This window comes from Paroedura picta, chromosome 7 (assembly GCF_049243985.1).
Source record: "Paroedura picta isolate Pp20150507F chromosome 7, Ppicta_v3.0, whole genome shotgun sequence".
NCBI lineage: Eukaryota > Metazoa > Chordata > Lepidosauria > Squamata > Gekkonidae > Paroedura > Paroedura picta.
In genome coordinates this window covers 87,545,565-87,571,864 of record NC_135375.1, presented here as the reverse complement: position 1 = coordinate 87,571,864, position 26,300 = coordinate 87,545,565, and the positions used below count along the sequence as shown (strand labels likewise).

The 26,300-nt window shown below is 41.7% G+C and overlaps 1 protein-coding gene across 3 annotated transcripts in view; it reads right to left on the bottom strand.

The window, feature by feature from the left end:
* SVEP1 (sushi, von Willebrand factor type A, EGF and pentraxin domain containing 1) overlaps nt 1–26,300 on the bottom strand; it is a 168,047-nt gene that overhangs the window by 86,141 nt on the left and 55,606 nt on the right. For all 3 annotated transcript variants that reach the window (XM_077345283.1, XM_077345284.1, XM_077345282.1), the window contains 2 exons: nt 21,840–22,095; nt 20,186–20,362 (listed from right to left, as the gene is read on the bottom strand). In XM_077345283.1, coding sequence (XP_077201398.1) covers nt 20,186–20,362; nt 21,840–22,095 — 433 coding nt within the window. The remainder of the gene's footprint in view (nt 1–20,185; nt 20,363–21,839; nt 22,096–26,300) is intronic.

The following is a 26,300-nucleotide window of genomic DNA, read 5'->3' as shown; positions in this document are numbered from 1 at the left end:
AAAAGATGTATAATTACATCTTTGGACTTTTTAAACTTTAAAACATGGAACAACTTATACAAGAGAATGAGCAGCAACCACATAATGGGGAAAGGGATTTTAAATCTTTATCCCACTCTACAGTTGTTTCCCTAATCTAAATGAAACCGCTCACAATGTATGAGGGGAAACTTAGATAAAGCATTTGTATGTATTTTTTCCCTATGGGACTCATAAGAGATGGGAAGGGTAACAGACCGGGAAAATATTGTAAGGTGGAAAGGGCTCAAAACCCTGCATATAATTGTGGATCTTTTTTTATTAACCCTGAACTTATCCAAGAATAGGCCTGTAAATCTCTCTACTGCCCCTCTCTGCACTGCCCCCCGCTATGCAAAAAGGCATGGTCCTAGCTTTTGGCTTTTATAATCTCTCTTTTTATGCCACAATTTTTCAGGGGAACAATTCAACAAAGAAGGTTCAGATACACTCCCAGGAATATCACTGTGTGTGAATTACCAGGGTGGTTCACATGGAATGTAAAGGAACAATACATCGAACTTGGTTTTGTATCAAATAGAAATACAGCAATGGTAATGTTGTTGGTTCTGATTTACCTCAACCAAATGCCTGGTGGAGGAGCTTCCTTTTGCAGGCCCTGCGGAACTATTTTAGTTCCGTTAGGGCTATGATCTCCTCCAGAAGTTAATTCCACCAGGTGGGGGCCAGAACAGAGAAGACTTTGCCCCTGGTTGAGGTCAAATGGGCTTATTTGCAGCCAGGGATCACTGGCCAGTTGGAGGTGACAGAGTGCAAATCTCTTTGAGGAGTGTAGACAGAAAGGCAGTCCCTCAGGTACACTGGGCCCTGACCGCGTACAGCCTTGAAGGTGATGACCAGAACTTTAAGCCTGATCCAGAATTTGACTGGTAGCCACTGCAATTGTTGGAGGATGGTCCGGATGTCGGACCTCCATGGTGTTGCTGTGTGGCCATTGCATTTTGGACCAGCTGTAGTTTCCAGATCAAGGTTGAGGGCAGGCCTTTATAGAGCGAGTTGCAGAAGTTCAGTCTAGAGGTGGCCGTCCTGTGGATCACTGTGGCTAGGTGTTCTGGGGCAAGTACGGCACTAGTAGTTTAGCCTGGCAAAGATGGTAGAATGCCAGCTCTCACAACCTGAGCTTCCATTGAGAGGGAAGCATCTAGGATTACATCCAGGTTCCTGGTAAAGTGAGCCACTGATAGCTGCACACCGTCCAGGTTGGGCAGACACATTTCTTCACATGGTCCCTTCCTGCCCAGCCATAGGACCTCCATCCTTGCAGGACTGAACTTCAGACAACTCTGCTTGGGCCATTTCATCACTGCTTCCAGGCAGCTGTCTAATGCTTCTGGGGGAGAGTCAGGATGGTCATCCATCAGGAGGAAAAGCTGGGTGTCGTTTGCATGTTGATGACATCCCAGCCCAAAGTTCTGTACCAGTTGGCCAAGAGGGCACATGAAGATATTAAATAAAATTGGAGAAAGGACCGCTCGTTGTGGGACTCCGCAAGTGAGTTGTCGGCGGTTTGATGATCTCTCTCCTATTGCTACCCTCTGTCCACGACCCTGGAGGAAGGAGATCAGCCATTTAAGGGCTGTCCCCCATATTCCGGCATCAGTGAGGCGGCGAGCTAGAAGCTAGAAGCTTATGGTCAACAGTGTCAAATGCTGCTGAGAGAGTGCCAACCTGTCTCGGTCCAGCTAGCGATGGAGGTTGTTCGTCAGGGCGACTAGCACTGTCTCCACACCATGGCTGGGCCAAAAACTGAGGTGGGTCTAGGACTGTAGCTTCTTCCAGGAATGCTGATATTTTATCTGTGACAGACCTTTCCACCATTTTCCCCAGAAACGCTAAGTGTGAGACGGGTCGATAGTAGTTGGGCTCTCACGGGTCTAAGTAGCGGGCGTACCACTGCTTCTTTTAGTCCTTCCAGGAATTTTCCCATTGTGAGAGAAAGTTTTGACTAAGGTTCTGGAAAAGGTTGCTGTTTTCATACCCTATCATTCCTACTATTTAAACATAGAAATTAGGGGAAATTATTAGATAGAAGTCTGCTAAGATTACAAAAATATATACTTGACCTGATGTTATTCAGAATCTGATATAAAGAGCTTTGCAAAACCATTTAAAATCAAATATGTAATGTGTCTCCAAGGATTTCTGCGAAATCCAAGTATGTCATGGAACTCTTTAAAATTTCCTCTTACAGCCAACATAGGCTCTGCATTTATTTCAGACAAAGCTAAATATGTAATTTATATTTTGCTTTTTAGGACAATTCTTATGCACCATGAACAGTATGATATTACCAAACAGGAAACTTCATGCAGAGTTTCAGAGTAGAAATGGAGCATTTAGGCTCATTATGCTCGGCCGCTGAAACAGCGATTTCGGGTCACGTGGAAAACGCGGAGGGGGAAGACACGAAGCACACCAGTTATGCACGGGACGGGGCGTGCCGGCGGCAAAATCCAGAGTAACTGATTATGCACGTGGCGATCCCAGCGCCACTTCTGGTTGCGCTCCGGTCAACCGGAAGCTGCGCTTTCTTCCGCGTTTCGCTAACGCAGCTTTTTCGGCGGCATGCACCGAAGCTGTGGCCGGTTGCAGCCGGCACCATGCGTTATCGGTGATTTTAGTCGCTGCCGTTCCACCCCGAATGTGCGCTAAAACCCCCGTGCATAATGGGTCTAAGAGATTCCAGAGATTAATTTCACTTGGACCCTATCACCCACTTATGCTAAGATAGATCTTATGACCCTCATCTAGAATGATTTCCACCAATGAAGAATGGTTTTTCTGATGGAAATAGGCTCTCTTTCTTTGTTGCAGAAAGAACTGGTAGGAAGGGGTCAACCTTTGTGGGCCTTTACAGCATCCTATAGAACAGTGGTTCTCAAGCTTCCTAATGCCACACCCCATTAATACAGTTCCTCATGCTGTGGTGACCCCCAACTATAAAAATATGCAAGTGTTCTTCCACAGAAATTAAATCGAAACTGACCAATAGTGTGAAGATCCATTGTTCATGATATAATAAATTGTTTTTTTCTCCGGGGTTTCTCAGTTCAGTTCTGCCTCTTGACCCACCATGCCAATCTCACTGTTTTTCGCTGCTCCAGACAGACTAATGCTCTATCTCGATCTACCCCACAAGGCTGTTGTGTGGATGGCACCCCCAGGCCAAGCTGCTGGCCCTGCCGCAACACCTGTGAAAGGGTTGTTAGACCCCCCAAAGGGGTCCCAGCCCCCAAGTTAAGAACCACTGCTATAGAAGACCTGGCAAACGCAGTGAAATTGGCAACCATGAATTGCTACAGAATGACAAATGTGAAGCTGCCTTAAGGCACAATAGGGGTAATTATCCTAATCTTAAGCAAGGGCTTAGTTCAAAGTTAATGTATATTACTGAAGTCTAACTACGATGATAGAATTTTAAAAGTACAAATGAATCATTTTCATACATCTATGTAGGAATTGCTATGCAGGAATTGCTACTGACAGGTTCCTCCCCCAAAACATTGATGTGCAGGAGAAATTAGTTTGTTCCTTGTAACATACAGTCTTGCCTTGTGATTAGGGCAGTTTGTTTTGTGGGCTGTAACTTGGATACTCCCCCCCCAAGACCAGGGCATGTAGGCAGACATCCCAGGGAGGTCCATCACAAATTTGATGCCTCTATCTCTCCCATTCCATACCCTCCTGAATCCGTACCTGTCATTTCCCCGAAAAGCACTTTCTTGGGGTCACCTTGTTTGGGGGTCTGTAATTCAGACCTTCCAAGTCCAATCTTCACCAATCTTAGTGAGCATTTAGAGTAGAGTTAGATGGAGATTCCCAGAGATTTTGGAACATCTAGGACCTGAGGGGTACCCTACTGCATCACAAACTTCCCAAACCAGTTCAGCAGAGAAGTCAAGTTTGGGACAGGTCCCAAACCGGGTTTTCCTGGTTTATGCCCATCCCTACTCACCAGCAGAACTGGAAGTATCAAATTGCAGAAGCTATTAGAAGCCAAAATAATACATTTTCACATTATGACCTTCCATTAAAACATATGGTTAAAGGTTAGTAATGGCTTTTTTGGAGTGTGTGGTTTTCTAACAAAGTGAGGTCTTTGGACAGACGGTCTTTATGGAATGACTTCCTCAGAGCAACCTTTTCTCTGAGGCAATCGTTATCAAACTAAGAGGAAGGTCGAGTTGGAGTAGATCTTAGGGGTAGGGCCTTAGATCTACAGGCCGAAGCAATTTGGTTAAATATTCTAGGTTAATCATCTGAAGAAGGAAGGAAGGCGAGTTCAGTGCTGACTTTAGGTGACCATCTAATTCTATTAAAGATCATAGTGTTTTCAAGGGGAGAAAGTTAAGCTTGATCTGAAGTAACAGTATGAAGGGTTTGGAATGAGAGTTGGAGAGGTAGATGGTCACTTTCGGTGCATGAGTCTATTGACAGAGAGTGAACTGATGCAAAAAAATTGAAAGAACATAGGCTATAGTCAAGTACACTCCTACCACGGGTTGTACAAAGAGTAAAATCCTTTGAACCAGGAAATTGATTGAGGCCATTTAAAACAAGCAGATTGTATGCCAAACAGTATTCGATCAATTTGAGACCTGCCTTATTCAGTGTAACATCCATGGATGACCGGAAGAAGGAAAATTGAAAAGGTATATGATCTTCAGTGTCAATCCCCAGGAAGGAGGTTAGGTCTAAGTTAGAAGTGCCTATGCGAGCATTGAAGTCTACCATGACAACTAAGTGGGCCGTGGAAAAAAACATATGGCTATTCTACATGGCATCCAACACATTATTTGAATGGAAAGTAAATGACTATACAAGTCAAGAGAAAATTGTTCAGCTCCCTCATTTAATTAAAGGAAAGAGTTCAGAGGCAAAGTGTAACCACAGTTTTAGCACAATATGTATGGTACAAAATATTCAACTTAACCTTTTGGGCAGTCAAAAGAGACTCTGCTCCCTTTTCGCTTATGGAAATCTGGATGGATTCATTCCTAAAAGTGAAGCTCTAAGTAGAGTTATACTAATCTAAATCCACTGGAGCCAATTGGCTTAGAAAGTTGTACTTCTGCTTAAGATTGTACTGTAGACGTGTGAGTGTAGAACTAGAAAAAAACCCAGCTTTTCAAATCATACAGTGCACTGAAAAATTCAAAGCACAATCTGAAGTCATAATTAGCTTAAATTTTTGAGCCTCAGCAAGGTTTCTCCTGACTATCTAGAGACCTGTCTTTTGATCTCTTCCTTGAAACCAACCAGTAGGTAAATAAATCTTCTATGCTGTTTATATATAATTCCTTGCGTTTACTTGCGTTTCACAAAACCTACTTCACGGCAGCAATCCCATTCCGATACATTTGCTACCTTAAGAAAAGTAACTGAGGGGAACGTTCGGAGTTTAAAACAAACCTAGCCCCCCCTCATTCATATGAGGTTGTGTGGGAACTCTCAGTAGCTAGAAATGGCCTGTCAGAGACACCCCTATAGAAACAAATATGACACAATATCTGTATGCGTAGTGCATCTCCAGTGTTTGGAAACAGTGGTTAAAAGCAATGACTTTTGTGAAGTACATCAATACAACAAAAGGATCTCTAGGGAAACCAGACATTTCACACCACTGTAAGCGAAATAGCAGCTATCTTCATTAGTCTTTTTTATCTGAACAAATGTTAAAATAAAAACATTTTCAAACCTAGACCTTGTCCCTGTATACAGCGGAATGAGAAAGGAATTTAGAACAGATCGTACCATGACCCAAGTAAAGGATCATGGTTTTAAACATATGTTAAATAATTACATAAAAGCAGAAAATCAGACTTAGGTTGATCTAGAACTTCTCTCCTGATTTGCTATATTTTACTTGCAGGCAGCCTTTACAAAAGGAGTGTCAGAGACGGTACAGTCATTCCTTCATTAATTCAAGATATTTTTTACAATTTTTTGAGGGTCTTTCAAAGACAAAAATATCTATGCAACAAGCCATTTTAGATGAATGATGTGAAAACACAGCATGGACCAGTAAAATGAGGAGTAAAATTACAAGACCAATGGTATTCCTAAGGACTTTGTGTAGCTCAGATTGTCTGGAATCCTAGATTCAGGTATAGCCATATTGGTCTGAAGCAGCAGAACAAAGTTTGAGCCCACTGGCACCTTTAAGACCAACAAAGTCTTAATCAAACTTTGATCTGTCTCAAATCCTGACTATCTCATCATCTAGACCTATTGACACAACTGCAAAGGATCCTGAGAAGTATGTGAAGATCCTACAGACATGCCAACACAGTATTGTACTGGCAAAAAGAGGGTATTTGAGAACTTTCCACAAGATACTTGCATAAATGTTTCAAAACTGTATGTTTACATAAATTCCTAGCCATCAACTGCAGTTCAAAATACACAAATAAGTGAGCGTTACCACAGATGATAGGTTTGTTTCTGATTGGGGTCATGTAAAACCTGATGAAATCCTTACAAAGAACACAAGGTGAAGTGGGGTGCTGGTCTGACCCTGCAGATACCCTGTATATTTCTTAGACAAGATTATATCACCTAACACAGGCTCCTGAACTAGAGGGCTCCTGAACTACTGTTTTAAATTGGCAAAGGAAATCTGTAGACTATAGGGATTTCAGTTGAAAAAACAAAATAGACCACACAAGATTGAAAGTTGCCCAACCCTTGTCTCAGAACTGCTAATATGTTCTTCTTTCGCTTTTCTTCTTTTTATTCTTTAGCTGGTGATTGGTGGAGCAGGTTGCGTTGTCAGTCAACACGATGCAGTAGGTGCCGCTGGATTTTTTGCCTTGATTATATGTTTCCACTCTTGGCGATTGGTGGCAGTTGTTTTGGCCATATGGATAGTCAATCACTGGTTTCTAAGATCTTAATCTGTTTAAGCCATGTTTTCTCTGGTGCCAGTCACTGGATCTTCCATTCAGTTGGTCGTTCTCACCAGAGGAGTTTTTGAGGTAGTCTGCTGGTGTTCATTCTCCAGACACGGCCAAACCATTGCAGTCTGAGCTTGTGGGTTTGTTCTTTAATTTGCGGCTGGTTGTCACATTTTGTCCGAATTGTCTCATTTCGATTATGATCACATAGAAAGACACCCAGAATCTGCCACAGACATTGCATTTGGAAGGTCTCGAATTTATGTCAGGTTTTATTAAAGTCCATGTTTCTGGACCATATAGGAGGATTGGCAGGATTAGTGTCCGAAAGAGACAAACTTTGGTCTTGAGAGAGATATTTGTCTTCTTCCAGAGACACCACTTCCAGAGACACCACTTGAGTGTAGTAAATGCTGATTGTTGCTTCACCAATCCTATTGTGGGCTTCAGTGATAGATGACACTTTCTCTTCTTGTACCAATGAGCCTAAGTATTTAAATTCTTTGACTCACTCAGTTTGGGCTCCATTGAGGTATATATTTGTAGGTGATCCATCTGTGGTTATGAGTTTGGTTTTGTTCACACTTAGTTTTAAGATTGGGTGATGCAGGCAAAGTCATAGAGAATGTTAGTAGCCTCTACATCTGTATTGGCAAATATAGCACTATCATCTGCAAATGTATCTGTAATACAGCCAGGCAAACCTATACATTTCTTGGCTGCCAGGCAAGAGAGGTGGTTTGGAAGTGGTTTTGCCATTGCCTTTCCCTGTGTCACAACCCTGATATTCCCTGGAGGTCACCCTTCCAAGTGCTAGCCAGTTGACATCTGATGGGATTGGGTTTGCCTGGGCTAGACAGAATATATATTCAGTATGTTTTGATTGCTCCTTGCTTTTGAATGGTCATCTCTACTTCAAGAAATGAAACAAATTATCTGGTCAAGGAGGCAAATAGTTGAGATGTGACAAGTGCATACAGCTATGGCACTATAGAGGGGCAGCAGCATCAGGCACCACAAATGAAATACTGTGGGCGAGAAAAGCAATACAAGCTTTTTGGATTGTGACATGTTCATGGAATCTGCTCCTCTCATCAATCAACCTGGTGCAATAATTTTGCTAAATCTGCTTTGTTTTTTATTTGTTCCTTGATTTGAAGGATTTTTATGGGTTCATTACACACACACACACACACACACACACACACACACACACACATACAAACACTATTTTTGTATATAGTGCATAAGCCACATAATGTGTTTGTATTGGCTGAGAAATTCAATACTGTACTTATATAAAATCAGTAATGGCACCTCTGGCTACTTATTGCCTAATGCTGGCTTGAGAGCCAGTTTGGTGTAGTGGTTAGGAGTGCTGACTTCCAATCTGGCATGCCAGGTTCGATTCTGCGCTCCCCCACATGCAGCCACCTGGGTGACCTTGGGCTCACCACAACACTGATAAAGCTGTTCTAACCGAGCAGTGATATCAGGGCTCTCTCAGCCTCACCCACCTCACAGGGTGTCTGTTGTGGGGAGAGGAATGGGAAGGCGGCTGTAAGCCGCTTTGAGCCTCCTTCGGGTAGGGAAAAGCGGCATATAAGAACCAACTCTTCTTCCTCTTCTTCTTCTTGAAAGGTATGTAAAGTCAAAATTACCTGTTAAAATGCCCTGTCTAAAAAAAGATAAAGAAATATATACATCTAGTCTACCAGAGAAAGAAAAGGCATATCTAAGAATCTGAAGCATTCCCCAGCTGCTGCTTTTGGGTGAGATGCCTGCTTCCTTGATACCTGATATATCTACTAAGATCATCTTAGAAACTCTTCTCTAAGATTGGGTGGGTTACAACCAGGTTGGTAGCCTTTCTCCATTTATGGAATTCCTTTCTGTGTTAGATTCTGCGCTAGCGGCGCCATTCTGAGCTGCCGCTGGTACAATGCTGCAAAGCTGCAGGCTCCGCAGCACACACCATGAGGAACACATTTCAGCGCTGGATCATCTCCAGCATGGAAATGTGTCCTGTAGGGCAGTGGTCCGCAATCTTTTTCAGGCTGGGGACCGGGGGAGAGAGGGAGGCCCGGGGACCGGGGGTGGGAGAGGGAGGCGCACTGGTGCCCACAAACCTTCAGGCGCACCTCCCTCCCCCCCCGCAGCGCAGCACTCACTGTGCCAGGAGCGATCAGCAGATGGCATTGGGGTGTTGTAATTTGCTGGACAGTAGGATTGCATTCAATGAAATCCCACCTTCCTGCAAAAGAAAAAAACAATGCCCTGGTCTGCCCTGCAGTGCCAGGACATGCCATGAAGCCATCTAGGGCATTGTTTGTCCCCTGCAGGCATCCATAGGGTGGGGAGGGCCTGCTGCAGGACAGACCCTGTTGGCCCCCACAGCGCCGAAAGGGAACATGGAAGAATCTGTGTTCCCTTAGTGTGATGTGCCCCACATCCATATTGCTGCCCTTTTGGCCTTTTCAGCCCGTGTGGAATCAGCTTGTGGGAGATCTCCTGGGTACCTTTTTTGTTCACTTTTTAGATACTAGCCCAATTCTGCCCTTTTCGCCCAGGCATTTGTGTTTTCTTTTCTGTCCTCCTTCATTTCCCTGTTGTTAATAAAGCACTGGAAACCTGCCTGTTGACAACTCGCTAGACAGCTTCTAAGCTATTCTCTAATTTTAAATAGTTTTTTAAGTTTGTAGTGGATTTAAATGCATTGTTTTAATGTTTTATCAGTGATTTGTCAGCTGCTTTGCATCATGTCTGAAGAAAAATATAGAATGTTTCTGAAGAAATAAAACAAATAAAATGAATAAATGTACTTGGTATAGAACACAAAGACTAGTTGGATTTCATCCAAAAGGCATTTCACTCTATAAAAAAACACTCTATATTTCTCACTTTTCAAGGATATGAGGAATATAAAACTCCAAGTAACAGCTCCAACAACAAATGAGCGTGGCCCTGTGATGTTGTATGTAAACCGCCCTGAGCCATATGGAAGGGCAGTATAGAAATCAAATAAATAAATGAAATAAATTTCCATATGGATTATTAGCCCCGAGTTCAATGCTGTGGGCACCCAGGCTTATGTTCTGCTTTCCCACGGCATCATGGTCCATTTGTGTACCTTCCAAGGCTTCCGTGGATTCTCTCTGACCTTTACCAAACTTCCTTTGCTGTGAAGTTTGGGAAGAGATCGGCAAAGTCTGGATAGGTACTGTGGAGGTGGGAAAGTACAGATTTTCTCAGTCCTACTCACATGGCAGCCATTTTCTCTTTCTTGTGGCAGCCATTTCTTTCCCCTACCATGGGGGGGGGCTGTTTCAATTCTTCTTTTAATTGGCCATTTACTATTGTTAGTACATGGATCAGAGTCTTTGAATTAGAAGAATAAGTGTTGGTTTTTATACCCTGCTTCTCACTACCCAAAGAAGTCTCAAAGCAGCTTACAATCGCCTTCCCTTCCTCTTCCTACAACAGACACCATGTGAGGTAGGTGCGGCTGAGAGAGCTTTAACCCACAAGGGTTTTGCATATTCTATTTTAAAAGTAAGTAAAAGGGCTAGACTTTAAAAAAAAAGGAAAGAAAGAAAGCTGGGAATTCTGATAGACAAGATTGCTATAATGCTATTCAACTGCTGATCCCCCCCCTCCAACATGAAATAGCTCTGATGGAGTTGGAAGGAGAATGGCTGCTGCTGGGAGGTCCGAAATCAAATGGAAAGCTGCCATGATGGCAACTGCAGTAGCAATAGGGAACAACACAAGCTTGTCCCCCTATGAAATTTACCTATTTTTGTAATGTTATTAATTGGGAAAAATACTGATTTAGATCCAAAAAATACTCAGTTGGATGTCTGTGGATTCTCCACTTGAGCTGTTGTGCTGCTGTTCCAGATATCTTCCAACCCTCAGTAACAGGGTTTTTTATTAATGGTATGGGAAGGAGGACTGCAGCTTTGTGCCTTCTCATTTATCTTTGTGCTACATGGCCAGGTCAAAGCTGCTTGCAGTTGCTTTTGCCCAGGCTGAGCACTAAATCATCTCATTTACTGGAGAAGAGGCAGTATCTCCCACACTCAGTTCAGATAATTAAGTTGACCTACTGGTATCGTAAAGCACAGGATCACAATTTCTCTTTGCAAGTGCACAGTAAAATGAATCATTTCAGCGTGAGACAATGGATTCACAGCATTATCTTATTTCTGCCTGTGTGCAGAGAAGTTCGGATTGTTTTCCCTTGCAGCCTCATGGGGAGGCAAAAAACCTTGATGGGGTAGAGGGAAAACGTGTGGTGAGGGGTCTACCTGTGAGGAGGGCTGGAAACGTAAGTTACCATACCACGCTTGCAAGCAGGAAGCTACTTGTATTTTACCCCTCCGTGCAGAAATGGACTAGAAATTCAGATAGATTCAAATTCAGATAGATTCAAATGGGTAGCCATGTTGGTCTGAAGTAGCACAATAAAATCAGAGTCCAGTAGCACCTTTAGGACCAACAAAGATTTATTCAGGGCGTGAGCTTTCGAGTGCAAGCACTTTTTGTCAGACTAATGTAAGAAGATCACAGTCTGACGAAGAGTGCTTGCACTCAAAAGCTCACGCCCTGAATAAATCTTTGTTGGTCTTAAAGGTGCTACTGGACTCTTTTTATTAGAGTCCAGTAGCACCTTTATTATTTTATTAGAAATTCTGAGACAGCCGAAATGAATAACTAGAAACCAGAAGAGAGGAGAATTTGTCAGTGCTGCTTTATGAGCCAGTGTGGTGCAGTGGTTATGAGGTGGACTCTTAATCTGGAGAACTGGGTTTGATTTCCCACTCCTCCACATGACCGAGTGACCTTGGCCAGACATAGTTCTCTCAGCTTAGTCTACTTCACAAGGTGCCTGCTTCAGGGAGAGGAAGGGAAAGATGATTATAATCCACTTTTGAGATTCCTTAGGGTAGAGAGAAATGGGGAATAAAACCGACCATTGTCTTCTTCTATGAATAATTAAGATTTAATTCAAGCTCCTTTGTGCTGCAGTCTTTTGAGAGTATATGGGAGTAAACTCAGCTGAACACATTGAGAGCCGTTCTCTGAGTAAGCGTACATAGGATTGAGTGGTAATTCTGCAAACCTAGCCAAAATTATTTGGAAATCCTCTTGAAATGGAATGTGTTTCTCCGTAAACATTGTTAGGATCAGGCAACCAACCTGATCACGGTTTCACAGAAATAAACACCACGATTTGAATGGAACTTAGCCATTCAGGGATTTGTTTATAACTAAGCATAAAAATGAAAATAACAAGCTAAGGGAAACTTAACTCATGAGCAAAGTAAAATTCATTCAGTTTATATTTAAGAAATTTAGTCCAGTTTAAAATAAGACAGTGTGGCACACTAGCTTGAGTGACAGACTAGGACCAAGAAGTCCCATTTGCAGATTCCTGCTTGACATGAAACTTCCTGGGTGACCTTGGATCAGACATTCTTTCTCTCAACCTATTCTACTTCACAAGTTTGGACAAGGTTTGAAGAAAGCAAAATTCTGAGGAGGAAGGGCAGAATGAAAGTGGACTAAATAAATTATGGAACTAAACAGTCTGGAGAATTTAAATTTAGCTGGTTTTTAGACAGGGATGTCACCCCTGCCATCCTCAGAACAATGTCCTTCTAAGCCCATTGATTTCACTGGATTTAGAGGGAGGATGCTACCAGTCTCTCTGCTAGTTCTAGGAAGCACGGCTAACTTTAAGAGATGACTTTTTGTTTGAATGGGAAAAAATATTTTAAATACTTATTTTATTTCCAAAGTTTTGTCTCACTATCTCTGTAGTTCATCAGTTTAGGATAAAATGCCTTTATTGTTTTGTAGAGTACTGAAATATATATTCTTTATAATTGGTTATTCTAGTTTGGATTCAGGAAGATTAACTTGATGTTGCAAAACTGTTTAAAGTTTATTTCTGGTCTCAATCTCTCCCTTTTTAAAATGATGTGGAGCTACTTTGTCAGCAAGCTTTGCTGAAAACATTACTGCAGGTCTTTTATTATGCTCACAGTTCAGTAATCATCTTGAATTAGATCCCAGGCCCATAGTGAAATCTGTTACAGAGCAACTTTTTCTGCAGTGCACCAGGATCCATATAACTTGGGTTTCACACACTGCAGTTGAAACTGACTTCAGACACACACTGACAACAGTATGTAAACAAAAGCTATTTTCAACAAACCAGCCATAGAGACTATATCCCCCAGCTGCAGGTTTATCTACAAGTGCACAAGCAGATATGTCAAGTGAGACTTAGTGATAGGCAACAGAACCATGCAGTTATGCCACACATTCCTTTAAGAAGTCCTTTTTAATCATATTTTATTTTGTTTAACAGTGTCACAGAGGTAGGGAAGAAGGGATACCACGGAGAGCAATCAAAGACCCCAACTCCTTTCCCCATCCAGCTTTTTTAAAGTTCCTAAAATAGAATGCTATAGTGTAAGAGAAGCTTTTTGAATCCCTCATACAACTCAGCTTATGATAATTGCTGTTCTAAAGGTAAAGGTAAAGGTATCCCCTGTGCAAGCACTGAGTCATGTCTGACCCTTGGGGTGACGCCCTCTAGTGTTTTCATGGCAGACTCAATACGGGGTGGTTTGCCAGTGCCTTCCCCAATTGCTGTTCTAGTGAACCCCTAAAATAGCTGAAGAGAAGTAACTTGGGGGAGACTTTTCATGTAAAAGACTGATGCGTTTTAATCCAGAAGAAACCCTCAGCTATCAGAAATTTGGGCAACATCTAAAACTTACTATTCTCATAAATGATATTCAAATAAACCTCTGTAGCACCAAAATCATTTTCAATGGCTAAGTAGGCTTATAAAGCACTATACACTGGACATTCAAAGCACAAGCGGGGAGGGGAGATAGTCAAAGCTTGACATCAAAGCAGAGTAATATTAATATATATCCTAGGCCACAGTTTTTAATTTAAAGTTCAATCAGTTTTACTGGTAAAGTATATCCCATAATTAAAGATTAAGAGATCAAAATTTGCTAGCAAATATCAGTGATTGCTAGGAATGAATAACCATAGCTAGCTCTAAATACCACTTCAATCATACTGCAGATTGGCAGGATCACAGAATCATGGTTATTACCCTTCTGCATCTATATAGGGTAAAACTTACAAGGAAAAGATGCTGGCTGGAAAACAATACAGCTCCCTGATGTAACTGTTTTACTTGGTAGCAAACTGTTTCAGAATCTTAGCCCTGTCAGGTAGGGCTGCCAACTTCCAGGTTGTGGCTGGAGATCTCCCAGAATTTCAACTGGTCTCCAGATGACAGAGTTTAGTTACCCTTGAGAAAATGGCTAGTGTGGAAGGCAGACTATATGACATTATAACCTGCTGAGGTTGCTGCCCTCCTCAAACCCTCCCCACCTCCACCTCCCAAATCTCTAGGTATTTCCCAACCCACAGCTCGCAACACTAACATCAAGTCAAGCTAACTCCCTCACACTGTTGCCTAGCTTCAGGAGGTTTTTCTCAAGACTGCCTCCAATAGCAATTGGCTCCTGTTTTCTCCTCCAATCAGAAGCTTTGGAGAATGCCAGAGAAATGTTAACCTCCAGGACAAATGGCAAAACAAGGCCCAAGGTTTGCACGACAGAAAAAGGCTATCTCTGTTGGCAGAGTTTGAATATGCAGAGGGCAAAGTACCAGACTGCTTAAAGTAGTGGTCCCCAACATTTTTATCACCGGGGACCGGTCAATGCTTGACAATTTTACTGAGGCCTTTGGGGGGGGGTAGTCTTTTGCCGAGGGACATCACCACCTGAACCCCTACTCCATTTGCTTTCCTGCTGGCGCCACTGTCTTCCTGCGGCCCGCTGGGGGGCGCTGCTAGCAGAAGTTGCACAGTGCCACTCTGAGGGAGAGCCCCAGCAATGGCGGCTGCTAGAGAGCACCAAAGGTGAGCTGGTGGCAGAGTGGCAGGGCAGCCGCCGAGGCAGTAGCCAGGGAGGAGGACGAGGAGGAGCCATGGCCCAGTACCGACTGATCCACGGACCAGTACTGGTCCTCAGACTGAGGGTTGGGGACCACTGGCTTAAAGAATAAAATAGTTTTTTATTTTGGAGAGAAACAACTATGTATAGAAAGAGAGAGAGAGAAAGATCTGTCTATCTAGATGCAGACATTATGTTAATTCAACTGCTGTTTGGGAGGCAAGCAGGGGGAAATGTGCTGAAACCAAGTAGTTTCCTGTTAAGCCAGTCAGGATACTGGAGGAGATAATTTGAAAATGATCAGAAAGTTCCTATCCTATCTATGCTAAATATACATCTCCTCCAATGCCCCCTGTAGGGCACCCAGTATATTCTGGTCAGTTATGCAGAGCTTGTATATTTCAACAATTCTGAGGCCTGCAGACTGTTGCACTACTCAGCATCAGGTCCAGGATCATAAAGAGCTTTCCTGTAACAAGCCTGTTCTGTCATAAAACACAAGAATCTGTCTATAATGCAGTCTATCTTGTCTAAATTCAACATGCTATCAGTGTAACTTTAAAATGCTATTATTGTCCTGCTTTAAAGTGACTGAAACCAAAACCGACAAAAGGAAACACCCATTATCAACATAGTTATTGAACAGAAAAGCCATAACATGTTACAGGATTTGTTTTCAACTATTACACACATTGCAACTCTTCTTTGTGGCCTATTCGGTCCTGGCCCCGACCTGGTGGAATCAGCTCCCAGGTAAGCTGCGGGCCCTGCAGGAGCTTTTGGTGTTCTACAGGGCCTGCAGAATGGAGCTCTTCCGCCAGGTCTACAGTTGAGGCCAGGGGCAGCAAGGGAGATCAGCGTGGCTTCCCCTGCAGCGGTAAGTGTCATCTTGACCCTCTTTTCTTCCCCCTTGAAGTAGGGATGGGGGTGGGGGGAGGTTGAGGAAGTGATTTTGCCATATTGTTGCTGTTTTTGTTGTGTTTTATTGTCCATTTTAATGGGTTTTTATTGGGGGATTTATTGGATACATTTGTAACCCGCCACGAGCCGATTTCAGGAGTGGCAGGCAATAAACTGGATAATGATGATGATGATGATGATGATGATGATGATGATGATGATGAGTGGAGTTGTCATCTTGCCAACAACATTTCAGGGTTACTAAAAGAAATTATTTGTTGTTGATTGACTGGAATAACCATTTACAGCAAATAATCTCCTTATTGTAGTGTAAATTCTTATAAAATGGGAATAGAGGGGAAAGACTGGCAATTTTTTTTCACCACATGGTGAACTAGTGTCTTAGTTGCTGCCTGCATGAGGTAACATTGATAGTTACAACAGCCTACTGGGCAAGTGACATATGCTCAGAGAACAAAAGATCCAAAACAGTCAGCAACAGGCTCACCTCCATCACTGTCTAGCTTCGTGAGGAACAAGACTCTCTTACTGGAAACTAAACCAGGCATAAAAAAAGATTCTGACTAAACATTCTAGACAGCATCATAAACCACCCTGGAACAAAAGCAAAAATTTCCAGGCAGGAAAGTAATGAATAATATTCTCTGGATAACATTGGAATTGTACTTGTTACTTTTGTACATTACAAGAAAGGAAACATTTAAAAGTCATCAAAAGTTCAAGCAAAGACAATTATTGGTTTCTATCCAAGTTCATGCATTCTCCTGTCAGACCTGCCCAATAAATCTTTTAGCATAAGCATCTTATAGTTTAAATAAACATTAAAACTCTGAACAGTGGTTAAAACCTCACTCATCCAGATTGTGTATCTCAGAGTAGTTACAGACTTCCACTGCCTGAACATAACTCTAAGTTGCTGGAATACATCATTTTCTCTTCAAAACTGGCAAAAACACATCCAAATAGGATACATAAATTATTTAGAAGTTCTGATGGAAATCCCTATGGTATGGGTTCTTAGGTAAGTTGTGCAGCACCATGTTCAGGCTAAACTAGCTGGGCCAGTGGTTGGCTGGGAGCCCTATTGGGAACCTCTGGCAAAGTTCCATTATGGAAGTTTGATTATGGAAGGAGTAAAGATTAAGCAAACAAAATCCCTTATTCTACTCGCTGAACAAATTCTTGTAGAAGATCAGCAGAAAGAAGAGGTAGGGAAACAATACCCAGGTTTTTTTTTAATGTCCATGTGCATACATATCCATGTGAGGCTCTCCCCTCTCCAGTTCTGTTAGCTGGCTTTCATCTGTCCAGCTGAGAACCTCTGGTGGGTCTCCAAATCCTCAGAATAGTAAGAAAAGGGGGTTGCGTCGGCCAATTCATTCTCTGTCCCCAGACAGCATCTCTTCTTCAGGCCAAAGTTGTGCCTTCCCTTCTTCTTCAGTTTTTACATGAGCTCTTTTTAAAAAGTCTATCTGGCCCCAACCGTCTCTATCATTTGCTAATCCTACCTCCTTAGCCATACCTGGCCTATACCTGAGGTGTGGTGATTGCTCTCTCCTTAGGCTTGTCAGGCAGTGCCTAACAACCAGTTCGGGGGAGGGGGAAGAATTCCAAAAATAAAATTAAAAAGAAAAACAAGGACATATCTACTTAAAGGAAGTTCTTATCACAGAGTTCCTCACAATTCCTAGAGCCACCCCTTTCTACTTCTGAGTAGCTCTAGGAATTATCAGAAACTCTATGGTAAGAACTTCTTATAAGTACACAAGGCCTTGTTTTTCTTTTTAATTTTACTTCTACTGCCACTTTTAACAGCAGGGCTTGAAGCTGAAGTTATGCTCAGTTGAAGTTATGATCCTTTGCCTTATGCTCCTCATTTGAAGTTGATGCTCCCTTTCCTTATATTTTGGATGGAGAAGAACCCTTGTGCAAATGTCAAAAAGCTGTACTCTTTCAGAAAGTAGGGTTTCCAAATATTTTTCATCCCCTGTAAGAAACATGTGGTCCTTTGCAGTTTTCTGAAAAAACGCAATGAGATTTTAGAAAGATTAAGTCATATTTTCAAGGAAAAATGAAACCCTTCAGGCCAGATTCTATTATGTGTAAGCATAACTTCAACTGAGCTCCCTCCAATAAGTGCTTGTATAGCAGATGGCAGATTTCCATCCTATAATATATGCCACTGCTTAAAAACCTCCACTTGCTGATGTACTGCTGATGCTGTTATAAAAGAAATAACACATTGTCAAATGTAGTCATTAAAAAATTATGACTTCTACATGGTACATGTTCAGAAAAAAAACAAAAATAGCACGTGCAGAGAGTGCCGAATGTGTTTTGCCTGTTATGGGCTCCCATGCGGCATTTAAGGCAAATTCTCATTTTACTTGTAAAGTCCAATAAATACAGAAATCTCACATTAGAAAATTAAATTTGCATAAATCAACCATCTTCATGCTAGTGCCTAATCCAAGCCAGATGCGCTTGATTGTTATTACAGTTACAAAAAACATTTAACTGACTAAATTATCCAAAGCACTGCAAGTAGCAATTTCATTTTGTTGAGAGTCTCCCATAGGCATGCATTGTTTTGCACACACCACAGTTTGGACCCAGTGATTCCCTTCTGTTGAATGAAGGGTACTGCTCCAGAGGAAGAAGTCTGTCTCCATTAGATCAGAAACTTTTTGGTTGATCTCAGTAGAAGAGAGTCAAGGGATTTAATTCGCTGGGATCTTGTGCAGTTTTATTTGAATGTCCCAGTATTCCTGGAAACTTTTCTGGAACTCTGACAATACTAATTTATAATCCGCCCTTCCCCAAAGGCTCAGGGCGGGTAACTATATATATATATATATATATATATATATATATATATATATATATATATATATATATATATATATATATATATATATATATATATATGTGTGTGTGTGTGTGTGTGTGTGTGTGTGTGTGTGTGTGTGTGTGTGTGTGTGTGTATATACACATACATACACATACATACACATACGTATATATATATATATATATATATATATATATATATATATATATACACATACATACATACACACACAATAAAATAACAATAATTGTCACATTAAAACCACCAGATCAATTCAAACCTGCCTTTAATTCCCAGTGGAGGAGTGTGCAGATGTCAATTTGCAGCCTGGTGATAACTTGGTTGATGTTTTGGGCAGGGAGGTCAGAATTTGGTGGGATTGACGGTGTGAGAATAATATGTACACTAATTGCTAGGATAATATGATTAGCATGTCCAACTAGGATCTGGGAGACCTTGATCAAATCTCCACTCCACCATCTTGGCAGGTGACCTTGGACTACTCACTTTCTCTTAGCCTAATCTACCTCACAGGATGGATATTTTGAGAACAAAGTAGAGATGGCAAAAATGGTATTGTAAACTGCTTTGTGGCCCCATTGAGGAGAAATTAACAACAGAAAATAAATATTCCTCTTTCATTTTCCTTTCCTCCTTTCATTTTCCTTTCCTCCTTCATGGAATCTGCTCTTTTTTAGGCTGAGTTTTGGTCACCCTCTCCCCTTCCCCTCCCGCTCAAATCAGCTTTGGCATCTAAGTTAGAATAATATCATATGAATGCGAAACTGCAGCAAAAGGAAGACTTGTTTTTAGAGTAAAATGGGAACCCTTGAACTCATAAAAGTGCACAGTATTATTTTATATGCTGGATGACATCTACATAGTTAATTAAAACTGTAGAGCTTTACCTATTTAAAGAAATCTTAAACATATAATTTTAATTGTGTGATTCTTAGCTGACTACAGATGGTAGACACATTTCAAAGAAGGCTTCCTCAGTGATGGAGTCTGGTATTTCTGCATGGAAGCTCCCTGAGCATGGGTTTTTTTTTAAGCATCTATGGTTTCAGTGAACTGAAAAAAAGCCAGGTGGGCGCTTTGAGGGAGAAGGAAATAAGTAATGGAAAATGCACCAGTCAACATGATGTATTGGTAGGATTGCCAGACTTCAGTCTCAGGAGTTCAGATTTTAATCCTCATTCTGACATTATAAACCATCAGGCTCCCCATTGAGAAAATTAATCAATATCTGAATTAAAAAACGGTGCTTTTGTGTACCATGTTGGGTCTTATGGCCCTAGTATGTGGCTACAGGACGGTAGGTCACAAATTCCGTGACAAGGCTTGCATTTGATGCACTGAAACCGTACAATGTATTCATACATAAACAGGATACATTCCGTACCCCTAAGCTTCCATCAGTCTAAAGGAGAGCCTTTGGCCAGCTCTTATCATCTGTATTAAATGAGAAAACAGAAACCAACCTGTACATTCATGCTGCAGCCCTTTGCCATAGTATCCTTTCTCACAGATGCACTCGAACTGCCCTGTGTGAGTACCACATTTGCAGCTTGCCATAATATCGCAGCAGGTTTCACTTCCATCACAAAGGTAAGAACAGTAGGAAATATCTTCTTGGATGTAACTACCAGAAGGCAGATCTGTAAATCATATGCGGAAAGAGTCAGTAGGTTGTTGCACAACAACAACAACAACAAAAAACCACATTGAAATTAGATATGGTAACCCCAACAACACTACAGTGAAAAAATTTATTTATTTATTTGTTTATTTTATTTATTCATATTTATATACCGCCCTCCCCGAAGGCTCAGGATGGTTTACATAGAACTGAAACTATACATGGAACCATACATATAATAACTATAACATTCATATTATTAACTGATAATAACCAGGTAACAGTATAATATAAATAGTAATTTAAACAGGTCCAGGAGTCTTAGTGGGTTTCTGGGAGAGGGGGAGGGGGGCCGGGGGCCCTGTAGATGTTGATTGATTGTGCCTGGCCTCACCTAATTCACCTAAAACACAAATATAACATGATGGTAAAAGTTTTTCTTGCATTTATATTTCATGCTTAAGTTTTTAATCAGGAAAATATTGCTTTAAGACAATGAATACCTTACCACAATCTCACAGCATTTGCAAGATTTATATCTGAATTCTACTTAAATGTAATTAACTTGAACATTCAGATTCTCAGCTGGATTATGATTTTGTTCCAGGATAGAGGGAGTTTTGGGCTAGAGCTTTGCTCAACAGGGAATTGCTTATCTTGAGAGGTTAGAGAACTTCAGATGGTGGGGGTGAATGTGGACTGGGGTGTTAACAATAGGGACATATTTATTCCAGATAGTCTTGACCTGGATGACCTGGGCAGGCTGAACTGAATCCCACCGGATCTCAGAAGCTAAGCAGAGCCAGCCATAGTTAGTACTTCAGTGGGAGACCACCAAGGAAGTCCAGAGGCACAACACAGGTAAGGTAAAGGTAAAGGTATCCCCTGTGCAAGCACCGGGTGTCTGACCCTTGGGGTGATGCCCTCTAGCGTTTTCATGGCAGACTCAATACGGGGTGGTTTGCCAGTGCCTTCCCCAGTCATTACCGTTTACCCCCCAGCAAGCTGGGTACTCATTTTGCCGACCTCGGAAGGATGGAAGGCTGAGTCAACCTTGAGCCGGCTGCTGGGATTGAACTCCCAGCCTTATGGGCAGACAGCTTCAGACAGCATTTCTGCTGCCTTACCACCCTGCGCCACAAGAGGCTCTTTACGACACAGGTAGGCAACAGCAAACCACCCTTCCTTCCTTGCAAACCCTAATGGGTCACCATAAAACAGCTATGACTTGACAGAATTTTCCATTAACACACACTATACTTAAATTCTATATATTACAAGGTAGCAATGTTATATACCCTAGAAACAAGTTTCTTCCAGCATCTTGACTTTTAGTTAGACAGCTATTTATCCAGGCTATTTTCCAATTAAAATGAAAAATAAAAATTTACATACTATAAAAAAGACAGATAATTTGACAGCCACAAAAGCATTCCCCGGAGAATCTAATGCATTCTGTTTGATCAGGAGTGAAACAGGAAAGTAAATTAGATTACCTTCATGAAGGGCTCTGCGAGCCAAAGCTTCAAATTCTACAAAACTGTGGAGTAGGTAGCAGTGTTCCTCCTTTGGATGAGAAGCCATATCATTCAGTTCTCGAATGTTGCCTTGCCATATCCCAAATGTGAAAATCTCTACTCCAAATTCACGCAAGGATGCTGCAATTGGCCTGGGATCGCCTCCATTGGAATAACCATCCGTAATGAGGAATATGACTTTGGTAGCATTAGTACGGGAGTGAAGTAATATTTGCTACAAGAAAAAATTAAAAATAACTTCCTTAGCTAAGAGTTAGCAAGTTGATGACCTGGTCTTGGTCTTTCCAGTCCAGGTACACACCCTGTGCTAGCGATGTTAACCTAATATCATTTTTGTAGGACCACCCAATTGTAACAGTGTAAGGTCAACAATGTGTTAGCAGCTAGTGTGGTTAACAAGCCAAATGCTGACTCATATTTCGTGTGGCTCTCAGTTGAGTTTACAGATACTATAAGTATGTCAACCAGTCAACAAATGAAGCTGCTTTATACCACATTTATATGTCATGGTCAGTACTGTCTGTTCTGACTGGTAAAGGCTTTCCTGTGTCTCAGGCAGAGGGCTCTTTCACATCATATCATCTACTACCTGACTGAACCTGGGTCCTTCTGCATGTGTCACTCACCGTTTACGCATTGGGAACTTCACTGTCACAGCTCCCATGCAGGAGCACAAATTGGGGGCGGATAAGGTGAACTGGACCAAATGCTCCCCCGTGTGGGTGCAGGAAGAGGTAGAGCAATCCGCCACGACTAAAACTGGGCCTGCAGCCCAGCATGAAACCTCCAGTGCGTAAACGGTCACTGAGCCACAACCCCACAGAAACAATTATGGCTGTTCAAACAGTGCAAATGTTGGGCTTAGAAGGGAGCAATTGTTCAGGATATCTGTTTTGAGTTTTTTTTCTTTAGGAGCTTGTTCACATCCTAATTTTTTTTGGGGGGGGGTATTTCAAGATTTGACTCAGTTACCTACTAAAATTAATTTGCCTTATTTTGTAACAAAGGATTAGATGGATTAAACAAATGTAAACTATTTTATGCAAATACATTTAAACTACTGCATGTAACTTGGATCCCATGGAAAATTTCCATGACCAGAAAAGGCTTTTAAAATTGACTCTCCCTTCCCAGTGGGAGAATTTTGGGGGACATTTTTGGCTGCAACAGGAAGGAAGTCCCATTCCATTTCCTTGCCATCAGTGGAGACTTACTATAGGATCCAAACTTTAAAGTATTTGCATTTCCCCAATAAACTGTGGTACTTTTAATTAAGTTAGGATATAAAAGTAAGCTAACCCTTGCTACAAACAATTTAATTGTTTTCCTCAGCACTAGAACAATGTTCTTTTACCTTTGTTATGAAAGCTTCCATCTTCCTGGCATTGCGGTGCTTCATTCTATTTCTTACATTTTTATTATCCTTCCAAATTCTCCTTCCCCCAAACTAGCAAAGCCAAACATCCTAAGCTCCATTACATGCTATGAAACTCTCTGGGGAACCAGTATCTCACATCCACTGAATGCATGTAGTAGACGGGTTGATCCACAATCTGTCTTTTCCCTGTATTCCTCATTACAGACTTCACTCAGGCGCCCCCCAACAGAAGTTTTAACCTTTTTGTTCCCTGAAATTGCTTCTCCATCTTCCAGTGCCTGCAGGCAGCCAAATCAGTTTGCAACACTTCTTCATACTGCACCCATGCATGCATAATGCTTTTCAGGAATTCATAAACCAAGTCCATATAGGTAATGTAATAGCTGGTCTTAGGTTTGCCATTTGCTCGCCTGTAGTGGGTAAATTCCCGTACTCAACCTCATTCCTCCACCCTTGAGAAATAGAGGAGCGGGAGAAAAAGCAGCTAGAAAATAGTATGTGCAGTGAGACCCTAGAAATTTCTCCATGTCTTTATGATCTTTACAACTGAGATTAGGGACAATTCCTAGAGCATCACTCAGAAATTATATCATGTCCTTGCTAAACTTCATGTTCCCCAGGCACCAATCTCAAAATATCCTCACATTTGCCAAGGAACTCTGGCAATCCTAGGCTGATTCTGCACTTACTTTGTTTTTTCTGTTGTGGATCCTGCTGAATTCACATCAATTTGAACTTGGGTCTTCCTCTATCCCCCCCCCCCCAACTGAAACAGAAAGTGTTCTGCACTTGATTGGGGAAGCTCAGAATGGGGATGAGTGCCAAGTGCAGCAGGAGTCTCTTTCTTCTTGAACGAGGAAGGTGGGGAGAGGATTGGAGAAAGCAGGGGAGAGGGAAATAACAAGAGGCAAATCTCTGCTGAGAGAAGTTAGGGCTTCTGGAGCATAGTCACTTTAAGACAAGCCTTGCAACTGAGAACAAGGAAGTCTTTGAACTGACATCCTGGCCAATCAGGAAAGACTGCTTTGCTACCAGGCAGGGAGAAAGGAGTTAATTCGTAAAAAGCAGGAAGCTGCACACTTCCTGATGCCGGGTTTTCAAATATTGAGGGTTATATCCACTTCTGGATATCACGGGGTGAAGGTAGGCTCACTCTAGATCAATCATGCATGTTGCAGAGGGAAAATTTAAAGTGCCCAAAATCAAAGTGGAAATCGAATTCAGTGTAGACAGCAGGGATTTATTTGAACTGAGAATGGGCAAAAAAGCCCCGTGCAGACTACACCCTAGTCTCAGGCCTAAAAGCAGCACCTGCAGAACTTCTCTTTGTCTGCCTTTGATGTCCTATCAAGGACGTGTCAGGAAAATGAAATGTGTTTTTACTGCGGGAGTATCCCAAGGAGAAGAAAAGCATATAGACATTCTGAAAAGCATTCACAATTACAAATGATCTATTTTAGAATAATCATGGCCAATAGACATTTTACTGAACATATTAACTTTGTGAGAATATATTTTTGTGCCTGACTCTCTGATGAAATAAGTACATAGAGGAAATCTATCTACTGAGCCCAAATAGCCCAATATTCTGTTTCTTAAAATTGGCAAGAAATATACTTCACAGCAGGCAGATTTACGACGAATATTCCCAACAAATGTTTATCAGTAACAGATGATTCTGAAGCATGAGGCAAGGTTTGCATTCCCTTTCTCGGTGCTTCTAAAATGCTCTTTTAGGGAAATAATAATTAATTAACCATGCAATTAAGTCCCTTAAAATCTTGTAACTGATTAACCTGTCTGTTCAAAGTCTGCTTTTTTCAGTAAATGTTTCTCTTAACCCCAGTAGAAAAAGTACTCAACTATTTTTCTTTCTCACACTGCTCTGTAAGATAACTTATTGCATTCCTGCCTTTAGCTCTTCCAGGAACAGTAATATGACTGCCTTTGTTTCTTTTATCATAGAGAGTAATTGCATTTCCAAGACAGAAAAAGATAAAACTACTCAGTGGCTGTGCTGGAACCTTAACAAAAGATTTATTGAGAGATTAATCCAAGCATTCAAATTTAAAGCATATTTTTAGAGCTAAGGTGAATAACTGACTGTAGGGCTCATCTGCCTGTTCAGCTGCAGTGAATTAAAGACAATATTCTTACCATTAGCAACTCACTGAAAACACAGAATCAGGAATGGTCATTCACCTACACTGCTGGTCCAGCCTCCTATCTGCTGTTCCCACAAAAGCCGTAACAAACACATGCTACATTTAGGGCTGCCAACCTCCAGGTGGTGGCTGGAGATCTGCTATTACAACTGATCTCCAAGCAACAGAAATGACTTCACCTGGAAATAATGGTCATTCGGAAAGTGGATTTGGTAACATTATACCCCACTGAGACCTCTCTGATCCCCAAACCCTGCCCTCCTCAGTCTCAACCACCCAAATCTCCAGCCAGGTATTTCCAAACCCAGAGCTGGCAATCATAATTACACAGCTATGACAGTTGGACATGAACTCTTTTTACCCTCCTAATGAAATCAGTGCAGAAACTAAAAATGTAGTGTTCACATACCATAGCATTATTATGGGTTTCTCCAGTTTTTGCATCTGGCCTTGGGCTGGTGCAAAGCACCACAAGTGATTCTGCTCACAGAATCATTTCCCGTCCAACTGCTGCCCACTTGCCCTCTCTGAAATGTTGCCCCCAACTGACCCAAAGGACAGATTTGGTATGATTTGAGGGTCTATAGTTTGAGAAATCTATAGGGAGCCCCCTCCCCCCCCACACACACACATGCCCTTACACCAACAAGACACCAAGATTTGAGTCCAGTCTCCTGTGAACAAGTGATATTATTATTTACTCAATTGCTTGGTAGGAAAAGAATGCAATCAAAGGATTATTAGGGTGATAATACTTGAAACATTTGTCCTTAAATAGTCCCACTTACTTTAATGGGGCTCTGACCAGGACGGCCCAGGTTAACCCAATCTCATTTTATCTAAGAAGCTAAGCAGAGTCAGCTCTGGTTAGTACTT